At 38.7% G+C, this 25,482-nt stretch overlaps 1 protein-coding gene across 2 annotated transcripts in view; it reads left to right on the forward strand.

The window, feature by feature from the left end:
- Positions 1–2,306: 2,306 nt before the first annotated feature.
- Zranb1 (zinc finger RANBP2-type containing 1) overlaps positions 2,307–25,482 on the forward strand; it is a 52,992-nt gene continuing 29,816 nt past the window's right edge. Inside the window, exons 1-3 of one of the 2 annotated variants that reach the window (XM_055608967.1) lie at positions 2,340–2,395; positions 17,176–17,332; positions 18,669–19,519. In XM_055608967.1, the coding sequence (XP_055464942.1) occupies positions 17,292–17,332; positions 18,669–19,519 (892 nt within the window). In that variant the 5' untranslated portion in view covers positions 2,340–2,395; positions 17,176–17,291. Of the gene's footprint in view, positions 2,396–17,175; positions 17,333–18,668; positions 19,520–25,482 lie in introns of both variants that reach the window. The other variant, XM_055608968.1, reaches the window with a different exon arrangement.

A 25,482-nucleotide genomic window follows, 5' to 3' on the forward strand; every position in this document is an offset into this window, starting at 1 on the left:
CCACACTTGGCTGTCCTACATGGATTCAGAAGACTCAACTCAAAGCACTTTGTGTACTGTTCCAGCCTCCTCAGTTCTGACAATATCAGATTCCTATCAAGTGTCTTTTTGTCTTCAATACAGTTTTTCTTTCTTCTTTCTTTTTCCTTTTTTTTTTTTTTTTTTGACTTTGTTCACCCTTTCAGTTATAAGATGATTTTCACTTTAATTTACTTAGCAATCCCATTTTGTACTGTGGTTAATTTTGACTTAGCCTCTTTCTGTGCTATAGTTCTTACCACTGAGGTGAGCCTTCTTTATCTTTGTGTACTTACTTCTTGGTGCACACATTTTTACTAGACATTTATTAAACTGAATTAAAAAGCTTCCTCTAAATCACACCCCCTTTTATTACTAAAATAAACTACAATTCAGACACCTCATCATGAGATTGGTGCTTATTTGCAGGTAAAATGCTGTGAAGCTTTGATTTAGGAAGGGGAAAGCTGCAAGTATTCATAAGGGCTCAAAGAAAAGTACTTCCAAAGTGTTAGTTAAACTATTGTTCTTACATAATAACATGCTGTGTGATTCTATCTATAAATGAGTTAATTATATCCTCAAGAATGTGTTGTTTTGTAGGCAATATGCTATTTCCGTTTAAACTGAGTTTCTGGATAAGTTCTTAGGCAAGATGGGGGTTGTTGAAGGCCTCCACCTCATAGTAATGGTTATGGAGAGGAAGCACCCCACTGGTTGTGAAAGATCTGGTGAGGGGAAGCTATACAAGGCATTAATATTCTTTGCTGGCCATGGTGCAGCTATACATCCATCTTATACCATTTTATGCAAATAACTCAGAATACCATAGACAGCTTTATAAAGTGAGTTCCCACTCACTTTGTAGAAACATCAAACTTCAAGTAACATGGTCATCTTCTTGTACCTGAAATATCTAACACAACTACTAAATGGCTCCCCCTCAGAGCGCTGTAATTTTCTTTCAACATACTAATTAAACATTTTTATTTTTAACTATGTGTGTGCGCAAATTGAGTGTGGGTGCTGTTAGAGGCCACTGGATGCCCTGGGGCTGGAGTTACATCTGACTGTAGTCCAATGAAGTGGCTTTTGGGAACTGAGCTCTGGTTCTTCGCAAGAGCAAAATGTCCTCTTAAATGCTGGCCATTTCTCCAGCCTCCATACTATTAAAAAAACAAAACAAAACATTTATTTATTGTGTGTGTAGATCAGAGAATAACTTGTGGGAATTAGTTCTCCCACTACGTGGATACTAGGGATGGAACTCAGGTTGTCAAGCTTGCCACCGTTAACCACTGAACCATCTCTCCTGTCTTCAACATTCGTTTTAGGACAATTTACACTTTGAAAAATCTGAAGTGTAATAAAATGCTAGGTGAAGCCGAGCATGGAAGGTGGCACATCTTTAATCCAGCACTCGGAAGGCTGAGGCAGGAGGAGGTTCAAGAGTTCAGGACACGTCCCACGTCTTGGGTGGGGTTAGAACCACCAGAAACCCCCGTCTCAAAACAAAATAAAATGCAAGGTAAGCAGGGCTTGTAATCCCAGCACTCTTGGGGAGACGGAGGCAGGAAGATCATTAAGAAATCCAGACCGCCTGAGCCACAGAATGAGAGCCTGCCTCAAAATACTGAAATTTTAAAAAGATTTGAAACTACTGAGAGCCGCGAAGCAGCTAGCCTCCCAGCTAGCGAGCAGCTCACTCCTGAAACGAAAGACTCGCGCTTGACTCAAAGCCCTGGCGACTCCGTTGCACAGAGAACCCACGGCGGCCCGGGGGTCGCGGCTGCAGCCTTCCAAGCGCGTCCCACACCCACCCTTGAGGACCCTCGCCACCCGCGAAGACGCGTCGCGGGACGGCGCGCGCCACGGCCTCACAATCAGGACTCACGCCGCTGACGTCAAGCGGCCGCGACCCGCCTCCTGCGCCGGGAAAGAGGCGGCTGCCTATTGGCTGCGCCCCCGGAGGTCTCGGGACCAATCAGAGGACGACGAGCAGCAAGGTCCAGTCCCTGACGTTGTGCGGCCGCCGCGGGGTTTATTTAGCTCTAGGGTCCTGACCGCCGCCATTCGGAATCCTCAGCGCCCTAGGCTGTCCTCTGTCCGCTCCGCCCCTGCCCCGGAGCCGCAGCCCCCGCCTCCGCGCCGCTTCTCCGCCCCTCGGACCGCTGGGAGCCTCGCGCGGGCCCGCGGAGAACATGTCCTGACTGAGGAAGGAGGGCGGAGGCGGCAGCAGCGGGGTGGGCGGCGGCGCCGAGGGAGGCGGAGAGGGGCCGGGTTCGGCTCGTCGCCGCGGGCCGTGCGGGAGTCGCCGCCGCCGCCGCGGCCGCCGGGCGCCGCGCCTCAGACGGGGAGGAGGAGCCGCAGCCGCCAGGTAACCGGGCCCGGGCTGGGGCGCCGCGCCGCAGGCTCCTCGCGGCTCGGCCGCGGTCTGACGGGGCCCTCGCGGGGTCCAGGCTGCGGAGCCTCCGGGCGGCAGCGTTGCGGGACAACTCGTCGCAGGCCCGGGACTGCCGGCGGCCGAGCGTCCATCTTGGGCTCCCCGGTACCTGGACAGCTTGAGGGCTGAGGGAGAGTGGCCCGCCCGGCTTGTTTACCGACCTGAGTTGGCCCCGGTCGGCTGCCTGGCTGGCGCTGACCTTCTGCCCGCCGCATCCCGGCAACTGGGATTCCTCCCGAGTCCGAATGTGTGGGTCTTGTTCCCAATTCTCGGTAGGCCGTAAACACCCGATTTGTCACTCTTAAGTTGGTGCTGGTCTCCAAACTTGTATTTTGGTCCCCGCCTGCTCTCTCTCCGCCTCGTACAGTGGCCTCCCGTTGTTGCCATTTTTAAGCAAATCAGGGTGAGAGTTGAGGCGTCTGGTGGCGATGGGCAGCTGGAACTCCGCTCCCGGTAACGATCGCTCACTGCAACTACCTTGTGTTTTTGTTGTTGTTGTTGATTTGTTTTTCTGCTCAAATTTGGCCGGTCACATTGCACAGACAAAAGAGCCGTAATACTTGTTCTAAGTGCCGGGGACAGGCAGTTTAGGTTAGGCAGGAAGTTTGAACCCGCCCATTATCTTGGAGACACACTGGTGTTTTGAAACCACCTTGCTTGAATTTTGTATCACAGCCCCTCGATTTCCCCTTTCGGTTACCCTCGCACTGCTCCCAATGTTTGTTCTCATTGTGTGTTTGACCTGTGATGGTCTTAATAAACGTGATGTACAAATACTTGGAAGTGTTATATAATAAGTGGCTCCTGTACCCCGCGGTGTCCCTATCAACTTTTGCAACGTGCATTATAGCCCTGTTGATCCAACGTGGGTGACTGACCTGGTTTACGTAGAGAGGCCAGGAGAGACCCGAGGATCTTGGTTTGTGACGGGCCATTAGAAAGTCGTCTGAATTATGCTTAGGAAAAGTAAAGCAGGATCCTCTTAATTATTAGTTTTAATTAAGTGAGGTAATTCTCAAATATATTTAGAAATCTGCCCTCTCTTGATTTTGGGGTTCTTAAAATAGTCTCATTAATCTTTTGTAACATTGATTTTATTTTATTTTTTTATTGCTCTGTGAGGGGTTAAGAGGTAGGACAGTAAATGAGACATTTTACTTTTTCTGGGGAGAATGTTATTTAACTTCTAAGGGAGGTTTTTACTTGTTGCTGTTTTAACACTTTTTATTAGTACTGTTAGGTATTGGGACACCTATTTATTTACTCTTGAAATGTGCTTGAGATAGTATGATGAACTCATTCGTGGTAATATATTTTAAGCTGTTGGGCTTGATCTGCATCTGTGTACTAACAGAGGTTACAGTATATTACTTTTGAAGTCTGAGAGTTAAGCCAGGCATGGTGGTGCATGCCTTTAATCCCAGCACTCAGGAGGCAGTGGCAGGTGGATTTCTGAGTTCTAGGCCATCCTGGTTTACAAATTGCGTTTCATAACAGTCAGGGATAAACAGAGAAAACCTGTCCCTGAAAAAGCCATAAATAAATAAAGCCTGAGGATTAACATTCAGTTGTACAATGTTTGAAGTAAATTGATTCATGTGTAATTGATACAGTGAGAGCCATTCCATGTATATTTATATTGCTTTTATAAAACCAGTTTAAACTTAAGTAAATGTAGTTGCAAAAGTAAGACACCAACTTTTTATGTAACTTGGTTTGGTTTTATTTAGGCTTTGCTATGGCCTTCCTCTCTTTCCTAGAAATACCTTCTTGTTTGAACACTTTTTCTCCCAGTTTGTGGTGCTTTATTTAGAATATTTGTGTTCCCTTTATACCTTGGGTAAATTATATTTTCTGTACTTAAATACACTTGTCTCTGGCAGCGGTGGCACACACCTTTAATTTTAGCACTTGGGAGGCCAAAGCAGGTTGATTTGTGAGTTCTAGGACAGCCAGGGCTCCACAGAGAAACCCTGACTCAAAAAAATAAAAACAAAAGTGAACAAACAAACAAACAAAAAAACCCAACCAAACAACAACAAAAAACCATCACCAACCAACCAATCAACAAAAAAACCCAACACTCATCTCTTAATACAATATATAAACCTACAAAAGTGAATGAAAAGAAGAATTCATACCCCTTATGATGTTTAAATTTCTCAATAGTCTGGTCTTGATATATATATATATATATCTCCTTTAATTTTAAGATTCTTCTTCCATATGTGAAGCTCAGTCCAACCAAATTTAAGTTGTTTCTTCCTGTGAAGTCCCTCTTGGCCTTTATCAATTCCATCTTTTCTGTATTCGTGGTTCTTACTGTACACCAACTTAAGTGCTGTCCCGTTTAAGTACTTAACCTAGAGGGATCTATTTGTTCTTTTGTATGAAACTTTCTACCTTTTTTTCCCCTAGTCTATGATAGTGTAGATTTCTTTTTATGATTTCTGCTTCCCAACTGCATTTTTAAGGCCCTGAGAAATGAGTTTGTATCTGTGGAGACAGTATACTTGGCCCTGAAAATATGGTTTGACAGAGTATTTCTGGTTACAGAGGTATTCCAGGATATACAATTTGTATACCTTCTACTATTGGAGTTTCTGGGATTTTTGATGATTTATGAGAGAAAATATTTGAAACTATGGTCATGTCTTAAAAATACTTGGTCAGTATGTTTACATTTGTTAGCAGTGTTTTTACTAATATAAGATATTGGTATTTTTCCATTGGCTGTGTTATATTATTCAGATTAAAATATCTGGTTTCCTTCACTGAATCTGAGGCAGTTACTTGGCTTTGAATTTGGTACTGGTGACATGAAGGGTAGCCATTCTTTATTTGTATGAAGATGACATTTGTTGTCATGGGAAGGAGGAATCTGTAGCCTCAGTTTACATTTCTAACCTCAGATGTTGATGGAATGTATAATTGACCAAAAGGCAGATGATGAGGGGAATATGTGATATGTTGCTACCTGACAATGTAGTTGGAAGAAAACACAAAACTGGCCCACAGTAGTCATATATACCAAAGATAATACATGTGGTTATGTAGCTGGTAAGTGGATACTTAGGCATTTGGAAAATAGGTGTATGTGTTTCTTCTCTGTGGAAACATCCTTTTGTAGTTCGACAGAATGTCTTTCCCAAATAGTTTGTATGTAGGTATTTTGACTGCATCTTTGATTGCTTACCACATGCATGCAGTGTCCTTGGAAGACAGAAGAGAGTGTCAGATAACTCTGGGACTAGAGGTATAGATACTTGCCAGACACCGTGTGGGTTTAGGGCATAGAACTCTGGTCCTCTGGAAGAGCAGCCTAATTGCTGAGCCCAGCCCACCAGCCCAAAATTGTCTAATTTTTATAAAGTAGTTTATATAGAAATATTTTTTTTCAGAGATTTATAAATCTTTCCAGTATAGCTGGAGCTAAAACTAACCTTTAATAGATTTTCTGAAATGCTAGGTGTTTTTACTAGGCTACTTGGATTTGTAAAAAGCACTTTCATAGACCAGCCTAGATCAGTTAGCATCTTACTTATTTATTTTTAGTTAGCATCTTATTAATAATTAAGTTGGCTCCTTTATTTCATATCATTTATAAGCTTTTTAACTCAAACTGACCATAAACACAAATTTAAGAGCTAAACTACAAAATATTAGAAGAAGTTAGGGTTCAAACTTAATTGTTTTTGAATGTGGGGGTAACTATTTCTCCTACCACTTGATGTTAAAATTTACTGACTGTTAAGTCTAATTATTCTCAACTATAAGCTGATTATTTTGAGATAGCATTCATTAGGTAATCTTTAGTGCTGCATATTAAGCTGCAGTATCACTTGCAATTGAAATTTAGAAGACAGTATATGATTGTTGGACTCACTTTCTAGACCAGGCTGGCCTTGAACTCACAGAGCCCCCGAGTGTTAGGATCATAGCCACCACACTGCCTGGATTGTTTTTTTTTTTTTTTTTTTTTTTAAATAAACCATTTCAATTGCTTTCTTATTTAGGACATATAATTGACCTTTTATTTCTCGTTGTGTATAATGAAGCTAAAGCTTATTTATTTATCTGTCTATTTATTTTTATGGTGCTAGGGATCAAATTTAGGGTCTTTTACTTGTTAGGTAAGCATTCTAGTTTTGAGCTACATCAAGCCCTTGATTTCTTTTTGAGGCTTTCGTTCTGTGGCCCAGATTAGCTTTGAACATGTAATTCCTCCTGCCTCAGCCTCTTGATGCTGGATGACAGCTGTGTGTCAGGGTTATTTTTAAATAGGGACGCTATTGCAATTCTATAACTACTTTTTATTTTTCTGGAGGAATGCTTTCCTTTGATAACAATGGAATATTTAATTTTTTATTGACTTATTAATAAGTAGGTGCCATATACATACACTGTTTGAAGACAAATGATTTTTTTCATTGTTGAATCTTAGAAACAAATCATAGTGTGCTTAGTTAAGTATTATGGAGACAGTTATCTTGCTTCATGCTGATTGTAGTGGGAAAATTATGTCACTATTAAGCGATGCTTGTGTAGTTTTTTTTGAGATGTTCTTTAGCAACTTCTCTATGCAGGGCCTTTCTTTTTCTTCTGAGATGAGGTCTTTCTGTATATTCTAGGCTGGGTTAGAACATGGTCTTTTTGCTTTAGCTGCTTTCGTGATGGGGTTACCAAAATGTACCATAGCGTCTGTTATCACTGAATTTTTAGTGCTTTTCCATGTAGATTGATAGGAACATGCACTTTTTCTTCCATAGCCCATTGATTTAATAAGTTATGTTAATTGTTTGGATATTGAACCAGCTTGTTGGTTCAATTATTTATCTCACTTGGATATATAATTCTATTTATTTATTTATTTATCTATTTACTTACCTATCTATTTATCTATTTATCTATCTATCTATCTATCTATCTATCTATTTATTTATTTGTGTTTTTCAAAGCAAGGTTTCTTGGTATAGCCTTGGCTGTCCTGGAACTCACTCTATAGACCAGGCTGGTCTTGAACTCACAGAGATTTGCCCCTGCCTCCTGAGTGCTGGGGTTAAGGCTTATGCCACCAGGCATAACTATCTTCCCCTCCCCCGTTCCCAGGCTCTCATTAGTGTTCATGGCAGGCCCAGTATGTATGTAGACCAGGCCAGACTTAAACTCAGGTATCTGTCTGCCTCTGCCTCTGCCTCCTCACTGCTGGGATTACATTTTTGTACGCTATGCATGGCTCAGTGTATTTTGTGGATCTGTGCTTCTGTATTCATGAACCTTTCTTCTTCTTCCTCCTCCTCTCTTTGGTTTTTCAAGACAAGGTTTTTCTTTGTAGCCTTGGCTGTCCTGGAACTCACTCTGTAGACTAGGCTGGCCTCAAACTTACTTACCAAAGGTGTGCACAACCACTGCCTGGTCTTTCTTCTTTTTTGAGACAGGTTCTCTCATGTAGTTGAGGCTGCCCTAAAGCTTCCCATGTGGGTGGGTTTCTAATCTGCTGTCTCTACCTTTCCAGTGCTGGAATTATAGGTAGGTGCCATCATGCCTTGTTTACGCTGCTACGTCCTCAGCATAGGAGTACTGAATTGTTGAGAAGGCAGCATTTTACTACTTATTTTTCTGAAGTATACTCACCTTGGAAGTTTAGGATGAAAGGAACTTTAGTATATATTTTGTTGTTGTTTTCACATACCTGCAAGTTGTAGAATAGCGTGTTTTTTCTTTTCTTTATAAGACAGGATCTCATTGTATATTCCAGATTAGTCTGGTGCATATTGTATGGATTGACCTAGAACTTGTGGATGGTGATCTTCTTACCTTAGCTTTCTGAGTACTGACTTTGTTAGGCATATGCTACCATTCTCAGCTAGATTAAGTTTTTATAAATATTTCATATTGATTTTCAAACCCAAACTGAATGTTTTATGTCACTATGTTCAATGCTTAAAAATTATTCTGTAAAATTGCAAGAAAGGTTTTTTTAAATATTTACTTTGAATTTCTTTTACAATCCAGTAAACAGTTTATAGACCAATGTAAGTTCCTGGACCATGATTTTTAAAAAAACAATCTAATCTTTAATTCTCAGTCTAGAATAGCTTATTGATCTATCTAACCACCCCAACTCCTTATGGTGAAGATGCAGGGACTTGTACATACTATAAGTGCTATGTTACTGAGCTATACCTTACAGCCCTTAAAAACTTACTGTGATAAATTTCAAACATACATAGAGACCAGGATAATGGATTCTCATGTGTCCCTAACCTCATTGGCATTATTTCATTTCTAGTTTGCCCACCACTTTTTGGGGGATTATTTAAAGACATACACTGTAAATATTTCAGTGCTGATTTTCCTCTTCCACTTGAACTAACCTGGTGTCAGTAGGCATGTGCCTCTGTCTACATCTTATAACTGGCAGTCAGATCAGAGGCTTGATCAGGTTCTATTTTTATTACCATTTATATTACCTGGTACTTTTAACTCATGGTAGTATACTTTGTGGGCATATATCAACATTAGCTACAGGTTTTGATATTGCTTAGGTCTGTTTTGTGGTAACAAATGTTTCATAATTTGAGCTTAACTATATTACAGTGGAAACGGAAATTTTATTTTTTTCATCATCTTTGGAATTGAGGTGTTTGCAGAATAAATTCATTAGTTTTCTGAAGTGAGTTTTACACAGAAGAAAGGAGGCTTTGCTAACTAGTGTAGTACCACACTGGAGAACACATTATTTAGCTACCTTTTATGTTTACAAGTGAGACGATTTGCTTACTAATCACGTTGGCAGTCCTTGCTTTCTTTCCTTTAAAGCTTGGTCATCTGTAGGTTCCATAATTCTGGTTATTCTGGTTATAGGTTCTGAAATTCCTACACATACCATTTAAATAGACTTACTCTTTTTCACTTGGTTGGATATAAACGGAAGGCTTTTTAATTTTTATTAATATAATTAATTAATTATTTTTTTTGGCAGGCAGGGTCTCACTATGTAGTTCTGGCTGTCTTGGAATTCACTATGAAGACAGGTTGGCCTCGAACTCACAGAGATCTGCCTGTCTCTGTACCCTGAGTGTTGATTTTTGTTTTTTTTCCTCTCCAATCTGGACTGGTATATATTAGTCTAAAGTCAGGCTGTCTGTAGCACTCTCACTGTCCCCTCTCCCCACATTGTAAGTGCTAAATTTAGTGTTTTAAAAACATGCCTAGGTTCTGCTTACTTGTTCAACCTTTCAGACATCTTTTTCATAAAAGGAAAATATGAACAAAATGTGTCACCAAGTTTTTGTATTTTGTATTTTAGGTATTATCTAATGGTAGTCTCAGAGGGATTGCTCTGATAGAAACACAGGCAAATTAATAATAGTTCAAGTTTTGCATAGTGGGAACAGGTCACTGAATGGGTGTGCTTGGATACAGAAGGCCTGGATTCAAATTCTAGCTCTACCACTTAGTAACTTGTGTTTTTGTTTGTTTGTTTTGTTTTATTTTCTTTAAAAGTTAGTTGTCGTGCTTTGTCTTCAGTCTTTAAAATTGGACATAATAATAGTTCTGAGGAGTGAGTTGGTTAATATATGTAAAGTACTTTGTACAATGCTTAGCATATTAGCTGTGACTGTTTACTTGTTGAACAGTGCTGATTTTGGCAGAATTGTGACAGTCACAAAGTTGGCCTAGCTGTTCACCCACTTCTAATGATTGGAACAAGCAGTGTTTTCAGTCTGTTGTGCTTTTGTACTCTTCTGCGTTATATCCTATACCAGGCTGGCCATCAACTCACAGAGGTCTGCCTGCTTTTGCTTGAGTGCTGAGTTTAAAGATATGTGCCACCACACCTGGTCTAAATTATGTGTTTTTATACAATTTTAGTTCAAATAACTTTTATGTTTCAAATAAGTACAGACATTGAATTGATTTGAGAGATTAGTATTTTGAAACAGATGGTAAATCTGAGTTGGCATTGCCTTGGAGTATTTCAGCTTTTGCTTTTGCTACCTTTCCATAGCCCAGTTTCGTATTATACTTTATGTAAAAGTTCCAGGTTTGTACCTCCTTTCCCCATCAAACAGGTTAACAGCTGATTTAGAGCCACACACTTTTAGTAAGCTAGATATACTACCAATGGCTTTCTTATGGGTGCTTTGTAATTTGGGAATGATCTGTTTGCAGCCCCAACAGAGAATTAAATAATGAAAGAAATTTTGAACATGTTAAACCTGTTCATACTTCTTAGCAAAGTTGCCTTATTATTTTATGATTCTCAGTTGGAAGCCTCCTGGCATGCTATACTGAACTTTTCAGCCCTCTTTTATTTTTAAACGCTGAATTGACAATTTACTCTCAAGATTAATTGTCCCATTTCCATACACATCTAAGAAGACAGTAAATTTTCATTTCTATAGTTTCCATGAGCACAACTTGTAAAAATGCAAGTTTTTTTTTTCTATACCTGCTCTAGCTCCCGAACAATGACACAGAGACCTATTATATTTATTAAAAGTGCCTGGCACTAAAGCTGGGCAGATATTAAGCTGTTTCAACCTGACTATGCTGGCCTGTCCTTCTTCCCAGCCGAGTGTCCCATTACCTGCCATCTTAATGGTGCCCTGGCTATTTCTTCTCCATTCTCTTGGTGACTCTCCTGTCCCCACCTGAGACGCACAGTCTCTCCCTGTGTCTGTCTGTCTTTTTCTTTTCAGCAGTCCTGCCTTATCCTCTCTTGTGTTCAGCTCTTCATTAACCAATCAGAAGTGATGGAGAACAATTGTTTCTATACAACATTGAGACAGGAGATGCTTCATAATAATGACAGTGCCAACATCCAGACTACAGCTAGATCTCTGGGTACACACACACACACACACACACACACACACACACACACACACCCTCTAACAACAAGGAGAATGTTTTAGCTAGTTATATCTGTCCACTATTTCTGAGTTGAAGTTGATTAGTTTTGTTGGAGATTGTAATTTGAGGTATATGACTGTAGTTATGGTAAAACTGACTTTTACTATAGCTGAGGGACATAAAAGTAGTATTCTTTACTTCTTTTCTTACACTATCTAGCAACTAAAATGCTTAGAGAAAATTAATTTAGTATTTAAAGAGACAGACTTTGTAAGTAAAGAAAATTCCTGAAATGACTAGAAGGTGGATGAAAAGAAATATCACTATTGTTATGCTAAATTGGATACAGTTGTAAAAAATTGTCTTCTAGGTCTTTTTCATTCTCATCAGTGGATTGCTAATTCTTTTTTAAGAGGGGGAAACCTGTCAGAATTCTTTTATTATGTTTCCTCCTCTAGTTAATGCATTCTCATCAGATCAAAATAGCAAACTTTATGGGGCTAGGGTGAACACTCAGTGACTAAGACAATCTACTGCTCTTGCAGAGGACAGGAGTTGTGTTCCCAGCGTCCACATCAGGCAGCTCATACTGCCTGTAATGTAACTGTGGTTTCAGGGGGTCCAATACCTCTGACTCTCAAGGATACCAACATTCAACATATATACTTGCATAATTCAAATGTTTAAAAGACAGGTTAGTGGAATGAAGATAGATACTCTAGTTGTAGGATAGGTAATTGCCTCAGTTAAGTAATGGCATAGTGCTGGTGTGGTCAGTGACATTCTGATAGCTGTCATTTAACCTGAATTTATTTTGTCCTACTTTTCACACTCTTAAGATTTTAGCAGGATTGTTCAGTTCAGTCTTCTTTGATAGCAGGTGACTCTGCCAATGTAACAATGACTTCTGTAGAGGAAGGGCAGCTTTCTGAGATCTACTGGTTATACATTGTTTTTGCATGTGTGTAGTAATTTTTGAGATATTTAGTTGACTGGGACTATATCTCAGGAGGACTGTACATGGATGTCATTCCTTACTACCACTGCCCAAAATTAGTGATTGTAAAAATTTGTACTTAAAAAAAAAAACAGTTAGCACATAGGTTCTCATAGTAGTTTAAGTTTCTCAGATTTTGAATATAGAAATCTGGTGGAGAATGACATACTTTAAGGTATCAAGGAATGGAACAAATATTTATTGAACAGTTTATTATTCTTAGTCTAGTACCTTCAGACTGTTGATGAGTTAAACTGAGGCTTAGAAACACAAAATTCTGATGAAGAATTCAGTTTTGGATATGTTAAGTTTGAACTGTATGTTAAATAGTTGAACTTCAAGATGCTCATGAGACAGCTGGCTTCATTAATCTGAACTTGGGTAGAATGTCAGGTTGGAAATAGAATTTGGGAATCATCAGCATATAGGTAGTATTTAAAAATCACAGACTGGGACCAGTGAGATGGCTCAGTAGGTACAGGTACTTGCTGCCAAAGCTGAATTTGATCCTTGTAACACATAGTGGAGAGAACTGACTTCTAAAAGTTGTCCTCTGACCTACATGTGTACTGTTGAATGCTTATGTGCACGTATACATACACATAAAATAAATTAATAAAAAAATAAAACCCATAGGTTTCTTGAAATTCCTGAGAATGAGTTGGTGGTTTGAGCTGTGTTGACCAAGAAACTCTTGGTGCCTGAAATCAGAAATAGAAAGAAGCCAACAAAGATTGAGGAAGAATAGCTGATGAGAAATAGAGCAAAGCCAAAGGCAGTTCTTGAAGTCTAGGAAGAACAGTGTGCTTAGTTGTGGGTCACAAGACCATAGGCTCCAGAGTATGCTCTTTCACAGACTTTATTTTCTCCATAAGTTATTCATATTCCAAATATTAAAGTAGCAGGGACAAGATGTTTTTATAACTTTATCATGCAAACTATATTATTTATATTATAAATTACATTGTATTTATGTAACACATGTTCAATTATTTTTGAGACTATTTGTTGACTGTGTAGCTCAGGCTGACCTAGATATTGACATCCTCCTGCTTGTAGTTTCCCAGTGCTGGGATTTCAGTCATGTGTCTACACACTTGGCCAATATTTATTTATGTTTTTATAAATTAAAATTATTTTATGTGTATGGAAGTTTTGCCTGCATGCCACTGTGTGTGTGGTGCCTGTAAGATCAGAAGAGAATGTTGAATCCCCTGGAGCTGGAGTTACAGATGGTTCACCATGTGAGTGTTAGGAATGGAACTCAGGTCCTCTGGGAGAATAGTAGTACTCTTGACAGCTGAGTTATCTCTCCAGCCCATTGTTTATATTTTGGTGGGGGTTAGAATGGGAGGATGGTACAATAAAGATCATGATTTGCAGTGAAACACTTTGGATGTTTGCTGATACTTACATAACTGTTGTGGTAAGATGTAAGGGAAAACAGGTATAGCTAGCTTTTGCCAGTTTTTAATCTGGCTAGATAGATAGGAATTTATCTCAGTTGTATCAAACCCGAACCTCAGCCTTTGTTTTATCCTTGGGGCCTCTAGTTCTTAGGTTTTTGTTTTGGCATTAGCATTTTACCTTCTCTAGGTAAAGTGTTGTCTTTCATTGTATTCTATAGGATTCCTTGTGGTTTCTCTGGCTCTGCCAACTGTGGGCTCCCAGTGCCTCTGTCTTGGTACTTTTTTTTTTGTTTGTTTGTTTTTAAATAGTTCTGGGTGATGGAAAGTAAACTCAGCGTCTTGGAACATGCCAGGCGTGTGTTATATTGCTCAGCTATGCCCAGCCATTGGGTAGTTGTTTATTATTATTACTAGTATTAGTATTTTGTTTTTTTCCAGACAGGGTTTCTCTGTGTAGTCTTGGCTGTCCTTGACTTGCTTTATAGACCAGGTTGGCCTCAAACTCCAGAGATCCACCTGCCTCTGCTTCCCTAAGTACTGGGATTGATTACAGGCCTGTGCCACTGTGCCTGGCTCAGCCATTAGGTTTTTGAGACACGGTTTGACTGTGTAGCTCAGTTTGGCCTGATGATTGCTGTCATTCTGTCTTTTGATTCCAACTGCTGTAATTACAGACACATACTATTTTGGTTGGCTTTAAAAGAACAAAACATCAAATAAAGCCCTACCTTTTCTACTTAATACTGTCTTGCAAGCACATTTCATGGAGGTCTTAGTACTTCTGTCTACCCATGGAGTTGATCTCCCTGTTTATAATTTCTTCTGAGATTGCTCAGAAGTGTCATTGTTGCTTTTTCCAGGTCACTGAATGTGATGTGGTCTGTATTTTGTTGGTCTTATAAAATACAGTGTACTGGTCTATAGGTCTTATCTCTAAAATCCTTGAGACAGGATTTTAGAAACCTTTGCTGCCCTGATTGAAAAGTGGTGGGAGTGAATGATGTAAGAAAACTTATGAATTGATATTCCAGAAATTAATACTAAGAGGAAATACAGTGAGTCCACATGCCTGAAAAAGCATGATTGCTTGAAATATTCTTGGAGTGATCTGAGAGCATCCTATGAAAGTGATGAGAGTTAACAGTTGTAAGGATGAACATGTCTGGGCAGTGGTTTCATGTGTGCATTTTTGGGAGTGATGACATGTGCACATCATACACCCACACAGGCACACAAACACACATAATTAAAAGAAAACAACTGCTAAACCCTCTTAGAACCAGTTGCCATGAAAATAATTTTATATACCTCATGAGATGTTCTGACAAATTTGGAAGAAAAAGGACAATGTAATTCTTAGGAATGTAAAATCACACATTGTCTTTACTCTTCGATTTACTGATTGCTGCAGATAAAAACTTTCTCTTTCAGATGAGCTTTTCTAATGGATTGTAGCTTTCAGTTACTAAATCAACTCCCCAGAGTATTTATCTCTATTAAAAGATAATCTAGTGTGCTTTTCTTGTCTTCCTTGAGTTTTGGTTTGGGATTGCAGTTATCTATATAGGACTTAGGCTGATATTTATTCTTCATTTATTATGGCATTTGTGATGAATAGTCATGACGATAATTATATAGTGCTGAAATTTAACTCAGTGTCTTGCATATGGGTGGCATGGTCTCCACTGAGCTCTACCTCCAAGTTAGTCTTGTTATGATAATTATTATTTTGAATTTTATTACATTAAAAATTTCATTTTGTGTGCCTGTGTGAGTTGTATACTTTAGCAAGCATGGGAAGGCCAGAGGAAAACTTGGAGGAGTCGGTTCTATCTAGCATGTTGATCCCAGGAATAAAACTCAGGTCATCAGGCTTAGCATCAGGCACCTTTACCTGCTGAGCCATCTTGATTCAATGTGGTTGTGTCAATAGCAGTTTTTGTCAGCCTTGAATATTTAAGTATGTTATGAGAGTGCACTGGTTCCATGGAGATTTGCTAAAGTCAGATTACATTACTGTTAGTTGAGCATGCAGTACAAGCATATATAAAGATGCATCAAAACAAGCAGACTTTGAATGTAAGCATTTTAAATAAAATACTGGAATTCCTTTAGCATATGTTTATAATGACATTTGTTGTTCTTTTTTTCTTCCCTCCTCCCCTCCCCCTTTCAAGATAGGGTTTCTCCCTCTGTCCTGGAACTCTCTTTGTAGACCAAGCTGGTCTAGAACTCACAGAGATCCGCCTGCCTCTGCCTATACCAAATGCTGGGATCAAAGGTGTGTGCCACTGTGCCTGGCTGACATTTGTTCGTATGCTAGCTTTCTGCATGCTCGTAAGAATTTCAAATATCATGAAGGAGTTATTTATTTGCATTTTATTTCTGAAAATCTAAAGAAAGGAACTACCTAATGAATGTAAATATTGCCATTAAATTTTTGTTGTCCACTTTATGTTTGCTTGTATTATTGTAGTTCCCTGCTCTTGAACATACTTTCAGATCACTGTTAGATTGTGTATAGTAAGTCTATATAAAATAAAATTTAAAAATTTAAGAAAGGGGCTAGGAAGATGCCTCAGTTGGTAAAGCATTTGTTTTGTAAGCACAAGGACCTGAGTTTGATCCCTGTACTTAGGTAAAAAGGCAGTATGTTGGTATGTTCTTGGAACCACAGTGCTGGGGAGGCTGAGACAGGAGGATCCCTGGGGCCTACTGACAGCCAGTTTAGCCTAATTGGTGAGCCCCAGGCCAGTAAGAAAACCTGTCTTACAGGAGGTGGGTGGCATTCCTGAGGGTGACCTGAGGTTGCCACATGTACAGTTTTATTTGTGTATGTACACAGACACACATGTGGACGCAGATATATGGAGACATGCATGCAGAATATATGGTGACACATATGGGCCTATACATGTACATAAATTTTAAAAATGTCCAAGCAAGATACTTTTAAATCAACTGGTTTTTTAAAGAAGTGGGGAAACCCCCCCCAAGCAGATGTAATAACAACAGAAAAAAGATTACAAACAAAATTATAAGTAATTATTTTTTTTTCTTATTTGGATTATCTCATCTTTTCCTTTGAAGTAGTACAGACTGGAATTGATTCAGCACTGCTCAGACTCATGATAATATTGTTGGTTGTATTGGTACATGCCTACAACCACAGTATTTGGGAAGCTGAGGCAGAAGAACTGCAATTTTGAAGCTAGCTGGGCCACACGTGGAGACACACACATTATGCAGGATACTTTCTCATGTTTAATTTGGCTGATCAGCCCCATAAATTAGCTGTTTTTATTGCTGTGTTAAAATAAAATTATAAATAGTACGTTATTAAAATAAGTATAATTAAAATAGAATTGATTAAAATTAAGGCTTTCAAAAAATACTTTTGAATATAGAAGGCTATAAGTGAAATTCAGTTTTGGTCTCCTTTACAGGAATAGCTATTCACAGTCAGACAGAACCACTTACACGTATCTCCCGAGGAAGTCAGAGTCTGAGCCATCATGAAGATTGAATCTTGTCTTTGGTCTGATTTACCTTTATTGTAACCATGTGCAAGGTGGAGGTTATAGCATGGAGACTAAAATCTTAGTAAGTGTGATTTTTATTTTAGCTATCAAATAGTATCTTTTCTATGGTGAAACTGTCCTCTTAGCAAAGGTCACTGTGTATGTGGGGTGTAGATTTGATAGGCAGGAGCAAAATACACTTGTTAAGTGATTTGGTTTTCCAGGTTTAGAAAGAAGGAAAAATACCTATCACTCTGCCTAGGAACCTTTTCTCTTTCCTAGTTAAAACAGGGAGGTACTAAATTTAGAACAGATTGAAAAATTGAGAAGTTGGTTAGTGTTTTAAGTTGTTAAAATATTAAGTTTGCCTTGTAAACTGCTTCACTTATGGATTAGTTGTCATTACATAATAAAGTCTTCATTATAGTGTAGTGTTAGTAAGTACACTGTAGAGCCTTGAAAATATTTATGGACTTGTCTGTCAAACTAGCTTCAATATCAAGATCCTCCTGCTTCAGCCTCCTAGATGCTAGGATTAAAGGCATGTGCCAGCCCTCCAAGCTTCTAGACCTTTTAGATAGCAAGTATGTTTTTAATATAAATTAAAATTTTTAGTATATGTTAATTTTTCATGTATCAAATATGAACATTCGAAAATAGATTAACATGATTATGCTAATAGTTTTCTTAGAGATGGTCTGTCCATTTGAATTTCCTGAGAGTATAGGTGATGTGGATTTTTTCTTTTTATGCTCTAAATGTAAGTAGATTTTGAGGATACAGAATATCAGAACTATTTTTAGTTTATCATATTTTGTTAATTGTGATTAGTGCTCAACATTTTTCTTTTCTGTCCATGCTAATTAAAAGCAGTGAATAATTAGCACTTTCAAGCTGTTTTTCTCCCTTAGCAAGGATAATTAGGAAGGACTATGAACTTTTGAATTCATGGATCAGACATACATACTACAAGTAGCACAATCCACATTGTAGTTTGTGAGTGGTTATGTGTTTAAGGTACTATTTGGTTTGTGTTCTTTAAATTGCCTGCAAGTCTTTATTTTTTCTAAATTAATGGTGACAGCTGAGCTGAAATTGAGTAATTTCTATTGGTGACTCACCTATTTTTATCTTATCCAATAGAACAAGTCTGTATTCATCTTTTCTTACCACTTTCAACAGTCCAAAGTAAACTTTCATTAAACTCTGAAGTCTTAAGAGCTTTCTTTGGGAATTTATCTTTAGTATCTCTCTGGAAATCCCAAAACAAAAGTAGAATACTGTAATAAGAAATTTTACATATATCTTTTAAGAAACACATATTTTCTAAGTTGAAGGGTGTCTTTATTTTGGGGTATATTTTCAGAGGTGGAATTATGCAGCTATTATTTTAATAACAGTGTCCTAATTATTTATAGCTTCCTGCCTGACATAACTCACTTCAAGAAGTACACAATGTCAGAACATGGGATTAAGTGGGCCTGTGAATATTGTACGTATGAAAACTGGCCGTCTGCAATCAAGTGTACTATGTGTCGTGCCCAGAGACCCAGTGGAACAATTATTACAGAAGATCCATTTAAAAGTGGTTCAAGTGATGTTGGTAGAGATTGGGATCCTTCCAGTACTGAAGGTGGAAGTAGTCCTTTGATATGTCCAGACTCTAGTGCAAGACCAAGGGTTAAGTCTTCATACAGCATGGAAAATGCAAATAAATGGTCATGCCACATGTGTACATATTTGAACTGGCCAAGAGCAATCAGATGTACCCAGTGCTTATCCCAGCGTAGGACCAGGAGTCCCACAGAATCTCCTCAATCCTCAGGATCTGGTTCAAGACCAGTTGCCTTTTCTGTTGATCCTTGTGAAGAATACAATGATAGAAATAAACTGAATACAAGGACCCAGCATTGGACTTGTTCCGTTTGCACATACGAAAACTGGGCTAAGGCTAAAAAATGTGTTGTTTGTGATCATCCCCGACCTAATAACATTGAAGCAATAGAGTTGGCAGAGACTGAAGAGGCTTCTTCAATAATAAATGAGCAAGACAGAGCTCGATGGAGGGGGAGCTGCAGTAGTGGTAATAGCCAAAGAAGATCACCTCCAACTACAAAACGGGACTCTGAAGTGAAAATGGATTTTCAGAGGATTGAATTGGCTGGTGCTGTTGGTAGCAAGGAGGAACTTGAAGTGGACTTTAAAAAACTAAAGCAGATTAAAAATAGGATGAAAAAGACTGATTGGCTATTCCTCAATGCCTGTGTGGGTAAGTTTCTTTTCTTTTTTATCCTTTCTTTTCTTTCTTTCTTTCTTTCTTTCTTTCTTTCTTTCTTTCTTTCTTTCTCTCTCTCTCTCTCTCTCTCTCTTTCTTTTTGTGCCTTATTTTGAATGAGATGGCAAAAGGCATTGAAAATGGCTTGAAAAATGAAAGGAGGGTCAGTATTACTTTGCATTTGACTCATTTGATATGATAGCTCAAGTATCATGCATAAAGTTCTGTATTTTTTACCTCGTCTGCCTTGTTTACTTGTGTACATGCCTTTTTATCAATTTTAGAGAAAGCTTTTAAGTTAGAGCCTGTTAACACATCAGTGAGAAAGTATATATATCTAAAGTTTGAAATTGTTCCTCTCACTTATTGTAATAAGATGTGACAGAGGAATACCAGCTGCTGTTTCTGAATGTTTGTAAACAGTGTGAGCATCTTGTGATGATAGAGGCCTTAGTCAGAAGTTAAAAATATCATAAAAATGTGTGACTCCAAAAAGTTGAACGAACATAATGTTGACCTTGAAAATGCTGATGGTAACAGGAATAATGCCATGTGGTAAATATTTATACACTTGGTGGAACTGATTTCACAAAGCCAGCTGATTCCATAGTTCAGAATATGATTTATGTGTATTGTGGTTTTAGTGCTTTCATAAAGAAACACATAATGTTGGGCCGGGTTGTTTGTTCAGAGATACTAAAGGGCAGAGACATGTAAGAGGAGGATTTTTCTCCAGCTACTAACTTGATGAATAAATAATTTGTGCTGTAATTCATAAAAAGGTATTATATAATTCTGTTTTGTTTTGAGACAGGGTCTTTCTACACAGCCCTGGCTGTCCTGGAACTCACTATGTAGACCAGGCTGGCCTCAAACTCACAGAGATCTTCCCAGTAGAAGGTGTTACTTGATTTTTAAAAGTCCTCCCACCCCCAGTAGATTAGGTCTTTGGATTTTATTTAAACTATTTATATGGGTTGCTTATTTTGACATTCACTGTTGTTTAGAAATATTTGAGTGATTTCTAAGGTTAAACTTTTTGTAGAACAATAGCTTATGCCCATCTCCCCACTTTCCTTACTATCCTCACTGTCCCTACTATCCTTCTGGATGTAGCCCCTTGAGTATGGAAGATTTATAGTACTCAAGAAATATAGTACTCAAGAGGTTTCTCAGGGCTGGAGACATGGCTCAGCACCAGAACACTTGTTGCTCTTACAGAGGACCTGAGTTTGGTACCCAGCATCTGTATCAGATAGCTCACAACCCCCCATAACTCCACCTTCAGGGGATCCAGTGCCTCTGACTTTAATGGGCACCTGCACCCAGGTGTACATAGTTTCTCTCTCTCTCTCTCTCTCTCACACACACACACACACACACACACACACACACACACACACACACAAACACACACACACCTACATAAGATTTAAATAATAAAAATAAATCTTAAAAACAAAAGAAATCTGAGGTTTTAAAACCTTTTTTCTTTTTTAGTTTCATGTGCCTGGTTGCTTTGCCTGCATTTATGTCTGTGCACATGTGTGCAGTCTTTTGCACAGGCCAGAAGGGCAGTGGATTCCCTGGAACTGGAGATACAGAGGATTAAGAACTGCTGTGTATGTGCTACGAATTAAACTCAGGTCCTCTGGAGAGCAGCCAGTGCTCTTAACCCATCTCTTCAGCTCTGAAATCTGAAGGTTTTTTTGTTTTTAATTTATAATGTCAAAAAGTATGTCCCAGCAGTTTGAAGCTTAGTCCCAGCTTCTGGAGTTAAGTCACAGTAGCACTTGGCAACTGCTCCGGTTTTCTCCCCCATTGAACCATGAACCATATTCTGTTGACTTTGTTGTCTTATTTTAACCCCCCCTTTTTGGGGGGGGTTCATTACTACATTTTTCCTACTGAGGTCAAATTTATATTCTTAGCACCACTTAATGCATTCATAATGTTATATAATTGTCTTTGCTTAGCCCTAAAACATTTTGTTATCTAAAGAAAACCTTTACCCATTAGGCAGTTAACGCCGTCTTCCTTCCACCCCTGTGCCACTAATCTGCTTTCTATTAAAAATATCACAAGAATGTGACTCCAAGAAGTTGAATTAGTATAATATTGACCTTCAGAATATGTCATTCATATTAATGAATTATATGACCTTTTGCGTTGACTGTGATTGTCTTAATTACTTGTATGCCATTGTAACACTTAAAATGACATTTGCTGTGGTAGTTTACTATATATAAATCACATTTGATGTGCTACCTATATTTATTTTAATCATATGGTTAAAATACAAATAGTGTATATAAGTTTACAGTCGGGAATGAACTAACTTTTCTACCCTTTTGGAAGGTTATAAAATTCTTTCAGGAATCAAGGGTTTATAATAGTCTTAAGGCAGAGGATCCTAGGATAGGAAATACTTTAACCTTTTTTTTTTTTTCTCTGTGAGCACAAGGTCGACCAGTCAGCGTATTTGTCTTTATGGTTGCTAGTATTTTGTGTCTTTTTGACTATCCTTTCTTCTTCATGCCACCCTTTTGTTTTATTTTGCATATTCCTAATTCTTTTGGATTCCCATTCTGATTTCTGCATCTTAACAGCAATGAGTTCATTTTTAAATGATAGAGCAAAAAATATATGGCCAGTTTTGATTCAATTATAGGTTCCTTTGTGTTAAGGTGTTGTTTTGGTTCTTGTGTGTGGCTCTTGTTAAGGTAGATTCTGTCTTTGCTATTAACTGAATAATGTTGTTAACCTTAAAGTCAAAAGTGGACCTGTGTCTGCTGGGTAGTAATATCCTGATTTGTAAATATCATTCAGCCATGTTAACTTTAAAAAGAATGCTTATTTACATTATGTTCAATTAATTAAAAAGATAAAACTACCTGAGCAGTAAGGCTAATAGAAAGGTGACATGTACTGAAAAGAACTACCTCCATCCCCTTTGCCTGTGTTATGTTTCCCAGATATTAATAGATTTTGGTCCATTATGACTTATTGATGCTATGCATCAAAAATCAGCTCTAGGCTGGCCTTGGTGACATGACCTTGTATCCTAGCACAAGAGACCAAGGCAGGTGGATTTCTGTGAGCTCTGAATCAGCTAGGACTACACAGTAAAAGGGTGTGTTTTTGTGTGTGTGTGAAGCAGGGACACTGAACACAAAGTCGTATCCTGCATATAATTTGGGGGATGTTCTCACTTAACATTGGGAAAAAACCTCATGGTTAGGCCAGCTTTAAATTTAATCAAATAAGATTATTGAGAAAGCATCAGCAGTGTTGAGCAAACAAGTTTCTATGGTTATTGGATGTAAATTTCACCTAAGTCATGTTATGTTGTGAGATGGCAAGTGCCCAAGTGTGTTGTCAGTAGAAGTGTTAACCTACAGGTGGTAGCTGGGATGGTAAAAGCAGAACTCTTTTGTCTTCTGCTCTTAGATAAGCATGTAGCTAGAGTATAGAGCAGAATACCGAATTAATGTACAGTTTTTGTTCTGGAGCTATATTGAGACCTTATGAAATTGTACTCCAATTTGAAACTTATGTTGTAAGACAAAAGGCTTCATACAATTCGTAATCAAATCTATGATTATAACACATGTACTTGAACCCTAAACTTATGTTATCTGTCTGCTAAAATCTTCCCTAGAATATTTCAAACTCTCCTCAGAGCCAGTGAGGGTTGGGATCTTCCTGAGTTTATGCCCTTACTCTTTTTTTTTTTTTTTTTTTTTTCTTTTTTTGAGTCAGAATCCGGCTTTGAAGTTCATCATCTTAGCTGGTTTTGTGTGGAGCTTTAGTCATGCTAATACTCAGCTGAACTATGCCCCTAGCCCTCAGTCTCCCATCTTGGGTCAAAGGCAATCCATGTTCTAGAAGCTTTTTGTTCACCCTTTCGTCCCCATACCATATTCTCTCTATCCTATTTCTTAATTTCTTTTTAAAGATTTGTTTTTATTTTTTATTTTATTGTTTTTTTTCCCTTTTCTTTCTTTCTTTTTTTTTTTTTTTTTTTTTTCTTTTCAAAACGGTCTCACTATGTAGTTCTGGCTGTCCTTGAACTCATAGAGATCTATCTGTACTTGCCCTCCAAACTATGGGATTAAAGGCATGCGTGGCTTATTTTTATTCTTAATTATGTGTCTGTGTATGGTATTTGCACATGAGTGCAGGTGCTTTCAGAGGCCAGTGGTGTAAGTTGTACTGGAGCTGGAGTTACAGATGGTTGTGAACTCCCAGCCTGGGTCCCGGAAACTGGACTTGGGTCTTCTACAAGAGCAGTATGAACTCTTAATCACTAAGCTATCACTTAAGCCTGCCTCCCTCCCTCCTCTCCCCCCCCCCCCCCCCTTTCTGAGACAGGATTTCTCTGTGTAGCCGTGGCTGTCCTGGACTTGCTTTGTAGACTAGGCTGGCCTCGAATTCACTGAGATCCCCTGTCTCTGCCTGGTGGTGGAATTAAAGGTGTGTGCCACTGTATTTTTTTGAGACTAGGTTTCACTCAACCCAAGCTGGCTTTGAACTGACCATCTTCCTCGTCTATCTTCTGAGTGGTGGGAGTGCTGGTATAAGAGCCTGTAGACAGTCCCTTGGCTGATTACAATCTGCTCATGTGCGCCAGAGTAAGAGTAGCTTTTTCAAAGACTCTACAAGGTCATCTATGCACTCTGACCCCTGCCTCCATTGTTTACCTCGGGTTTCGTCTGCCGTTGTACTTGACTAAAATAGTGCTGGCAACCGTTTCTCTTTCTTTTCTTTCATTCTCTCTGTTTTCTTCTTTCTCTTTTCTTTAGTAATAGAGATTGAACCCAGGGCTTTGTGTATGCTGAGCAGGTTTTCGTCCACTGAGCTATACCCAGTCATCTTTCTACTTTTGCTTTTGATCCCCAGAATGTTTTCCAAACTGTACTTGAACTCACTGTGTAGCCCAAGGAGGCTTTTCCTTGCAATATTCCTGCCTTCAGAGTGTCTGTGCCACCATACCTGGTAGCTACCTTGCCTCTGTCTGAATTTCAGTTTGCTAAATTACCTTCTTCAGGTCTTTTTCTCAACTAATTTGTTGGTGCTGGGACTCAAATCCAAGGTCTTGAGCATGCTAGCTAAGTGTTTTGCCACTGAGCTAATAACATGGCCAGTCTCAAGTCTTTCTCAGATGTTGCCTTTTCAGGGAGGCCCTCTTGACTGATATATTTAAAATTTCATCTTTGTGCTGACATCACTGCTGCCATTCTCTTTTTTCAGACATCACACTTGTCACTTTCTGGTGCATTTATTCATCTTGTTTGCTGTTTGAATTTCCTTTGAACTGCTGTGTGTCAGGAATTTTGTTTGTTCATAACTGTATCCTAGTGCCTAGAAGGGTTTATCTTCAAAATTGTATGCATGTGTGAAAGTTTAGGTTATCTTTTTAAAATATAGAAAGGTATTAAAATGTGCTTTTTCTGTCTTCTGTCAATTGCAAATATCTTATTGTATTTGATCTAGTAGCACCTCAATTTTTAGTTAAAAAAATTAATTCTGTGAAAAATCAATATCTGAGACATTTTCCATCTTGATGCCAATTGTATTTTTGCTCCCTTGCTGGAATCCTGTGTACTTGAGTCCAAACTGGCTTTCCAGATTGTGATTGTAGACATACATCTTGATGACAGTAAATTTGCCAGAATATGTTTGGTTTTACAAATACCCAGCCCATTAAAAAAAAAAAAAAATAACAGTGTATAGTTTGTGTTTTTTTTTTTTTTTTTTTTTTTAACATAGGGAAAAATGGTTCACAAGGAGATGGCTCAGTAAGTTGTTTCCTAAGCAGGAGGACCTGAGTTCAGATTCCAAGTACTCGTGGAAAAAAAACCCAAGAATCCTGGTGCTGTAGTACTTTCCTGTAATCTCCAAGTTTGAAAGTAAAGATAAGAGGATTGTAGGTGCTTTCTGAGTCAGCCAATCTA

The sequence above is a fragment of the Psammomys obesus genome, unplaced genomic scaffold, assembly GCF_907164565.1.
Source record: "Psammomys obesus unplaced genomic scaffold, mPsaObe1.curated_primary_1811, whole genome shotgun sequence".
NCBI classification, from domain to species: domain Eukaryota; kingdom Metazoa; phylum Chordata; class Mammalia; order Rodentia; family Muridae; genus Psammomys; species Psammomys obesus.